At 42.0% G+C, this 9,334-nt stretch overlaps 1 protein-coding gene across 1 annotated transcript; it reads left to right on the forward strand.

Annotated features, from left to right (window-relative positions):
- Positions 1–2,819: 2,819 nt before the first annotated feature.
- On the forward strand, positions 2,820–8,239 carry LOC120559460 (homeobox protein Nkx-2.5-like). The gene is made up of 2 exons (XM_039801160.1): positions 2,820–3,542; positions 5,178–8,239. Exons 1-2 carry the CDS (start codon positions 3,098–3,100, stop codon positions 5,822–5,824), a joined length of 1,092 nt encoding a protein of 363 aa, XP_039657094.1. The 5' UTR covers positions 2,820–3,097; the 3' UTR covers positions 5,825–8,239.
- Positions 8,240–9,334: the final 1,095 nt, after the last annotated feature.

Raw genomic sequence — 9,334 nt, forward strand, 5'->3', positions numbered from 1 at the left:
AATAAAAGTATTGGCATCTGCAATGATCTTTTAGCCTTACTACACATTCATATACTGTGCATACCGCACTCTCTTATATCGGTACCAAAGTTGTATGTACTCTATGTCCACCTAAGACTTAATTTTATAAGCTGTTTATCTCCGTCTCTTTCCGTAAAACTGACTTAAGCTGTGAGAAAGCCATTTGAACAACATATATTACACTTTTAGTTTATATATCTTTCCTTAAAACACAAAAACTTTCAGTCAGCCTGACAGAATGTTTTATGATTACATTTTGCAGCTTTTTAAGCAGGACCAAATATTGGAAAAGTTGTACATACTGTACATCCCTGCCTTTGAGTTAAGAGTTAAGAGTTTCTGAGGAAGCTCAAACACCACTGGGGCTGCTGTAAGGAAAGGTCAACGTTGGAAAGCCTTAAAGACTGTGAGAGCGGTCTCATGGCTGTAGTTTCCATGGGGACACCAAGGTCCTGCCTTCAGTCACATTTATGGGACTTTCGGGGGTCTAATGCCACGAGGGATTTTATATTCTGTTATTGTAAACACAAACATAAACCAAAAGAATTAGGAATTGAAGTAGAAGGGTTTTAGTAGTCTCTCCAACACACTCCCATCCACGTAGAGAAGTGAACATTTAAACAATAATGTAATATAATATTATGATCGAGAATTTCAATGAAAAATTGAATGTGAAATGTTAGGCCTATATATTAAAAAAAAATAGAACATTTTACTGAGTTTGGTTAAACACCATTAACTGGGGCTTCTTATTCAGAATAAAAAATGGCTCATTAAACCTTATTGTTCAACCAGGCATGTTTTTTCAGGGACCCCCTACTGCATATATTGTATAAAATGAAGTTGCATATTAAACTGGGCCTACAATAACGTGTAGATGCCTAAAGCCTTCATACATTCCTTTTTAGTGCATAGAATATTAAGCTATTAAAATAATATTTGTCGGTATGATTTTATAAATCATGTTTTAATGTTTAACATACATGTGGCGTGTGGAGTGAATCCTTATGATGAACTGTATCTGTGGATGGCCTTAGTGACTACTTACCTATAGGCCAATAAGCCTATCATCAGTGGGGATTTAAACTTGCTAATAATATGTTGGATTCATGTTAAGACATTTTCATTTCTGAAAAACACTTTCAAAAATTAACAATAATTTGCATTGAGGACCCATTGTTGAAGATCTCTGGTTTAAACAACAGGACTTGAAATTAATTGGCTACATGTGAAATTGAAATGATTTCAAATCTTACTTATTTTGGAACATTGCAGGCGGTGTGTGTTTCTTAAGATAAATCTGCGGGAGGAGCGAAGTGAGCCGGAGTGACAGAGGCGAGGGGGTCCCGCCGCAAAACGGAAAGGGGAGCTGATAGGAGCAGATTAGTCTTGGCTAAAAACGTCAGTCAGGTTTTTCTGGAGGAATCTTAATTGGCCCGGGGGGCCCCTGGTTATCGTCCCAGGGCGGTTATTAATACAACACCCGCGATAAAGAGGACGGAGCGACACCGAGAGCAGCCGGCTGCTGACAGGGCTGCAGGGAGAGAAACTCTCTCACTTTGATAGAGTTGTACATGTACAGTACCTTGCATTCAGCTGAAAACAAACAGCAACGTTAAACATCTTGAACCCTTAAATCTCCCCTTGATTTCAAAGTTACAACTCCGTATAGACCTATTCCTTTTCTGATTTGTAATTGTAGCTTTCTCATACTAAATTAAAAGTGTCGGGGTTTTTTAACTTAACTAGACATTTGTATGGCTCCACTGTTACATAAAATGGACATTGTTTATATTTTCTGGAGTATTTTATACGCATTTCCCTGTTGTACAGTCCGATAGAGTCGGACATTTTGGCATCTCCTCTCAAAAGGAAGAGTAAACTCCTGAATTTCATTAAACCTCAGAGTCATAACACGTCTTTTTAAGGCTCCGACGGCTCCCATCGGTGCCTTAAAGAAGGCCTTCAGAAGAGTTAACGCAGCAAGCTGCTGTCTTTCAGAAAATATAAATCCATCTTTTAGATCAGGTGTTTGGTTATTATGAGGTCTGCAAGGCCCATATTGTAACAGAACCTGCCAATATCTACTATTTCCTGTCTGTTTAGTTCATTTCGACCACTTGAAGACAAAAATGTTACTTAAACTCTTAATTAAAAGCAGGGGAATGCAGCTTTCGCTCAAGGTTTTGGTGGCAGAATCCCCCACCTGTTTATATTTTACCTCAGCCAAAATCAACCAGTAGCCTATGTGCTTTGCGTTATGATGGTCCCTTATCATTAACTCTGGGTGAAGTTAAACTAATACTCCATTATCCCTTGACCTGACCGTTGACCTAGACGTGTGACCGTTCTTGCAGGCAGCGTGCCGCCTGGTGCGCCTCTCAAAAGAGCGCACAGATTTACGCACGAACCAACACAAGGTCCCCGATGTCCTGACCGACTGTGGAATGATGAAAACTGAAAACAACATGTTGAATAACCCATAACGAAGCTAAGTAAAGAAATAGGTAACACATTTCCAGCCACAGAGAAGAGCTACTAATTGTGCTTCTTGCAACAAAACGTGTGCGTAAAAGGCTGCTGGGGGTGAATTCGGCGAGGACAGAACAGACAGAAGGATACACACGGTGGACAGTAGAGGAGCAGAGTGTGAGTAAAAACGAGCTGCCCACCATATTCACACAAGTCCGAAAACAAAACCCGTACGTGAATATGCGTCACGTACGCCCCACCTTCCTCCCTTCCCTCTCTCTGACTGCCTCTCTCTCCCAAATGCTTCCCTTCCAGCCTGCACACTTTCCATTTCACACACCCCTCCCCCTGACATCAGAGGAGGCAGAGGCGCTCCTTCGCCCCGGTCCAAACTCCACTTACAAAGCCCGACATTCTATCTGTCAGAGAGGAGACCTGCATGGACAAAAACCGGGGACTAATACCCACGTTTTCGTGCGTTTTACGGCGATGAGGGATTCCAGAGGCTTAACGCAACTCCAATTACCAAAGAAGAGGCTATTAAGCTCAATTATTTGTTAGAAGAAAAAATAAAAAACAGTGGGGGAAAGGAGAAAGGGTGTGCATGTTACTCGGCGGGCTTCATTTCCTCGGGTCTGCAGAGCAGGAGCTGGATGACATGATGCTGCAGAGTCCGCTCACCTCCACGCCGTTTTCTGTCAAGGACATCCTGAAGCTGGAGCAGCAGCAGCGGCAGCAGAGGCAGTCCGGGTCCCTGGAGCTCCAGCTCCCGATCCACACCCAGCAGCAGTTAGCCGGTTCTCCTCCCCAGCAGCCGCAGCAGCAGCAGCAGCAGCAGCAGCATTTCCAAACTCCGCCGTCCTGCATGCTCGCCGGAGCCCGGGACAGTCCTTCCTTCTCGGACGGAGAGGACAACCTGGCCTACCTCAGCTCGCTGGCGGTGCGGGAAGAGGACCGAGGGGAGACCAGCTTGTCCCCGGACATGTACGTCCACCCCAGCCTGCAGGGAGCCAAGCTGGAGGCCGCCGAGCTGGACGAGCAGGAAAACAGTGAGTGTGAAGCACAACGGGCCGAACAAAAGGCATAAAAAAAGGACACGTGAAACAATAACTGTTACAAAAATATCAATCAAATGTTTTTTACAGAGAAATATCAAAGTGCTACAACGTGAATTGTAAAGTTAGGCAGCTGATATGGATGTTAAATCTTACATTTCCAGTGTCCAGATTAATAATGTTGCATGTTTAGCCACAAAAACAGCTTAACCTGAAACCTGAACCACAGTGTAGAAATGCTTCCTCTGTTACGCACACGTGGGTTTGTTTTGTAAATTAAAAAATACAACTCTAATTATTAGTAATAGCTTAATAGCCACGTAATAGTTACGTTTTAGCCATGTATCTATAAAGCTCAAACACACTGTGAGCCAACTGGAAAAAAATAAAATACATGTGTCATTTTCTAAATAATCCCGCAGCTCTGTTATGGCTTATTATTCCAGTGTTTTAATTATTATTTGATCACTTGGGTGACCTTAAAGATGAACCGCCACTATAGTTCCAAATATAAGTTGTGCAAAAGTTCAACAAAAAAAACATAAAAAAAAAAAATTGTGTTTCAGAGATAATTTCTGATCTGCAGAAGAGTGTCTGTGCTCAGAGAGAGAGAGAGAGAGAGAGCGAGAGAGAGAGAGAGAGAGAGAGAGAGAGAGAGAGGCCTGTCCTCGGCTGTTCCACCTCCAGACGACAAGACATGATCCCAATAAAGAGCTATATCAAATGGTGGAAGTCAGTATCACCGCGGCCAGAGGCCTGAGCCGAATCCAGTAAAGTCTGGAAATGTCAAACACTTTCTAGTGGTTCAGCTGCGCCCTCCGTTATGCGCAGTCTGTTATGATGTGTGGACCATAAACCGACCAATTAGTTTAAAGAGGCTTGTAAAAGAAATGACACGGCGAAGTAGCGCTAATAAACACAGTCACAGTCAGATACATCTTCTTCCCACGGTACATAGAAATATTCATTAGATATAAACAGTTTAAAAAAAAATGACTTTTTAAGCTGCGCGTGTCTCTTTCTAAGTCACTCAATTTTATACTATTTGCCTAAAACTTATAATTAGCCAAGTCTGTATTTTAGACAAAAGAGATTTTTTTTCCTTCTATTTGTTGCACGGTTTATCCTGTAAAGCTCAGCCTCCTTATGTTTTATATTTTATTGTCTCATCATTACATATATATAAAATATAATATATATATATATAAAATATAATAATATATATATATATATATATATATATATATATATAATTGCTTAGCAGAGTTGTTGTGCACTCTGGCTAAAAGCTTTTGTAATTGTATAGGACATTGTTAATGAAACAAAGGAAATTTACCATGTTTGTTGTCGGTGGCTAATTGTGGAGTTGAGAAATATTTATTGGAGTTTAGAGTACCGTGATTCTGTTCAAAACCTACCAAAGGTGAACTGGTTGTAAAACTATTAAAATTAATTAATTAATTAATTAAAACTAGGCTACTAAAAAAAATATATATAGGTAAATGTAAATACCTATATATATATATATATATATATATATATATATATATAGTATTTACATTTCATGATTTGAGACACAGCCCATACTTATACATATACACTTCTTACGTGACTTTCCAACCTACCCAGAGAGCTGTGGTTTGGTGTCCCGGGAGGAGGCATCGGAGGGCGGGCAGGGCGACTCGGAGCGGCCGGTGCAGAAGCAGAGGAGCCGGCGGAGACCCAGGGTGCTCTTCTCCCAGGCGCAGGTCTTCGAGCTGGAGCGGCGCTTCAAGCAGCAGCGCTACCTGTCCGCCCCGGAGCGGGAGCACCTGGCGACCACCCTCAAACTCACCTCGAACCAGGTGAAGATCTGGTTCCAGAACCGCCGCTACAAGTGCAAGCGGCAGCGGCAGGACAAGTCTCTGGAGGCGGCGGGGCAGCACCACCCTCCCCCGCCCCGGCGCGTCGCCGTGCCGGTGCTGGTCAGAGATGGGAAGCCGTGTTTGGGCGGTGCGCAGAGCTACGCCGCTGCTGCTGCCCCGTACGGATCCAACCCGTACAGTTATAACGGATACCCAGCGGCATATACATACAACAGCCCCGCTTACAACACCAACTACAGCTGCACGTACACCAGCATCCCTGCCCTTCCTCCGTCCAGCACCTCCAACGCCTTCATGAACATGAACTTGGGAAGTGTAAGCGGCTTCGGCGGCTCCCCACAGGCCCAAACACACCAAGGGACAGCGGTCACATCCTGTCAGGGCTCCCTGCAGGGGATCCGGGCCTGGTAGCCTCACCAGAACACATCTAGTGTCTCTCTTTTTTTTTTTCTTTCATTTTCGTCAACCCACACGCTTTTAGAAGTGTGTTAACTTGTGAAAACGCCTCAGAAAACAGTATTTGCTTATATAATGGATCTGAGTTTGGATTCTCCTGTCACTCTTCTGGCTAGTTCAAGTGTATTTTAGCCGAAATGAGTGCGGAAAAAAGGCTGGACGTCTCACAGAGACATCTGAACAGTCACACAGCTTGGGTGAAATTTCATTTTGTGGTCCAATAATTGTCGGTGCTCTAGTTTGGCACTGGTAGGACTGAAGCACAGAGGGGGGAATTAGCTTGCGCATTTCTCCTTATTTGAACTCAAAAAGATTATTGGTATTTTTTAAACGTTTGTTTCCAACATGGTATATTTTTTAGGCTATATGGAGAGATTGAATTGCTTTAAAGTGTTTTGTTTTCGTTTTTTTTGGTTCAACAGAGATTTGTTTTAGTCTATTTCACATCTATTCAAATAAATCAGAGAAAATGAGAAAAAGGTGCGTTTTGATTCTGTATCCAGGGGAAAAAAAAGATAATTTTTTGGGGGGATGTTAGCTTCACTGTGCGGTGGAAATAATGGCAAACACATCGCCGTCGCGTAACTGCATTTCTCCCTAAAGAATGAAAAAGAAAGAATCATATAATAACAAAGAATAATCCAATAATGATTGCTCCCACTGTGCCCAGAAGTGAGTCAGATGCACGGAGGCAAATTTGGCTCGTAAACATTTTAAGGGGAGAGCTGCTGGAAGAGGCCAGGCCACAGGGACTCTTTGTCCCGATGCCAGGCGACGTGAAAGGAGGACGTAATTCTCCATTTGAGGTCCTTTAAAAAGGACGCGATTAAGCACCTAAAATACCCCCGAAGAGCGAGCTGCAGCCGGGCTAGGGAGCGGGAATAATGGCTCTTATTGGATTGTCGGACAAAAGGTGTGTGGTAGGCAGAGCCGGGTACTCAGCAAAGACAAAAGCGCACAGGGGCCGTGAGATTGACGTCCTAATATTCCCATTTGAGGGACATTCTGCGAGGAGAAGGGGACACGGAGGAAAAATGTGGTCACTTTTGTTCCCCTTCAGGAGGCTTTTTTTGTTCGCGGAGAAAAGCTCTCCGAGATGCCCAGCCGCGAGGCTTCGGGGGCAGGCGGGCTGGAGGTTATGGCAGCGGGGAGGCGTTTTTTGTGAAAGAAGGGGGTATTATTGCTACAAGTTTCACCATTTATCCCGATTTGAAAAATGGACAGGAGGATTTTAAGGGGGGGGGGAGGAGGGAGCGAGGTTCGTGTCCTGTAGGCTATTATTTCAGTTTAAGGGGTTTTATTTCAGATCAGACCGTTGTTATTCTCACAGGTAACAGAATAATCCTGGGGGAAAAAGAAAAATCCTATCATAAATACGTAGAAGCAAATGTAAGAAATATTACAGCAAAACTCTAATATTACATAGATTTCACGTGTCAAAGGGTCCTTATACGCACCACAGACGAAAAGAAAGTCCTCACAGGGATATTGATTTATGGATTCATTGTTTTTTGGGGTTACAAAAGGATCTCCTTGGAATGGTCAGTTATTGATTCAATGAGTTATATAATCCAAAAGCCTAATGACATTTCCGTTTTTTGTTTGTTTGGTCAAAGCTTGGTTGAGTCCTGAAATAATCCATTCAGAAAATCAATGGACAACAATTTGACTCATTTTGAAATCAAAAATGGCAAACTTTCAAACTCCAGCTTCTCAAATGTAAGAATTGGCTGATTTTCTCCGTTTTATGCATGCCTTATTGTAAACTGGACTGTAGGTCGCACAAAAGAAGGCATTTGAAGGCTTCACTGTGGGTTCTAGGAAGTTAAAAGTATGTTTCACTATTTTCAGACATTTTCTAGACTAAATCCTGATTAGCAGTGTCATTGATTATTCGAAAAAAAAGCAACAGTTATAAATGAGGGCAAACTAGAGCTGAAACCCTAATTTGGTTTAAAAATGAGCGATGTTTAAAAGGTTAACGTGCTTCTTTATTTAAGGTCGTGCAGCCTAATTGGGGCCCATAATGAGCCATTACGCACAAATAAAGGCTAAATAAATTACACGTAGGGGTCAATTTCAGACCAAGCTCCTTTCAAACCTTTGTCTTTCTCGTTAACGGGACAAAAACCTGCCAGCTGATAATTCTTAAGAAAAAAAAAAAATGACCATGGAAATTGAGGAAATTAACCATAAATAGCTGTTTTCCACTGCGCGTAATTGTTCCTCCGGCCCGAGAACAGTTGTTTCCCACACCCATTCGTTTATAATTACACCCACACGCAGGTCCTAATGTGAGACAGCAGCTAAGACTGAGAACAAACAGCAGGAGCCACATTTACTAAAACATCTCCCACTGGAACCTCCAGACCCCCGTTTACACTGAGAATGGGGTGGGAACAACTCCGATGACTGACAGGGGGGTTTGTTTTTTAGATAAAATGAGGAAGGAACAGCCACAAACAATGCTCTTCATGTTGTACTATTTTAAGTACAGAGATCTTCAACAGGGGCTCCGCGACCCATAAGTTGGTCGTCAGAGGTACTGTTTGATCACGTTTTCATAGTTTTTTTTTTCTTCCAAAAATTAAATTATGTCCGGAAATATACAGTAACGTGAATCTAACACATTATTAGCAAAAAGAACATTTAAGTTACACATTATTGATGATAGGCCTATTACAAAATAGTCTGTTACAAGTAAAAGTCCTGCATTGAAAATGTTACTTAAGTAAAAGTATTAAAGTATCATCAGGAAAATATACTTAAAGTAATACAAGTAAAAGTACTCAATGCAGGAAAATCCTCCCATTTCAGAAACTGGAAACGATCCAAACAGTTGTGTGTTTAATGATCTAATCTAATGATATTGTTGGCTAGTTTAATTTATAATAAAACAACGTATTTTTATTAAGTACATGTGTTTTGTGTGCAGAAATCTTAATGTGCAAAGTAACTAAAGCTGTCAGATTAATGTCTTGGAGTAAAAAGTACAATATGTCTCTCTGAGATGTAGCGGAGTAGAAGTAGAAAGTGGCGTGAAAAGAAAAGACTCTAGTAAAGTAGCTCAACATTTGTACTTACATACAGTACTTGAGTTAATGTACTTAGTTACATTCCACCACCATATGTGAATGTCAGTTTTCATCCATCCGGCCCAGTTTAATATGCAATTCAATCTTATACAATCTATGTAGTCCCTGCTCCGTCTCTCTTTTAACTAAGACCCCTGTTTTAAGGTATAGCTTCAAAATAAGTTATGTCCTGACTCCGTGATTAATTGTACTTTACGCACATTTTGTTGTTCCTCTCAATTAAAGCCGATTTATGAAGACCGGATAGAAGAAACAAACGTTACTAAATGTCGCCGTTATCGGCAGTGATCAGTCCGTCTGTGCCGCTCCTCTCCGTGCCAGACAGCCGGTCTGTGCATGCGCCCAGATTGAGATCTGTCCGTCTGAGCTG

Source organism: Perca fluviatilis, chromosome 1 (genome assembly GCF_010015445.1).
Source record: "Perca fluviatilis chromosome 1, GENO_Pfluv_1.0, whole genome shotgun sequence".
NCBI classification, from domain to species: domain Eukaryota; kingdom Metazoa; phylum Chordata; class Actinopteri; order Perciformes; family Percidae; genus Perca; species Perca fluviatilis.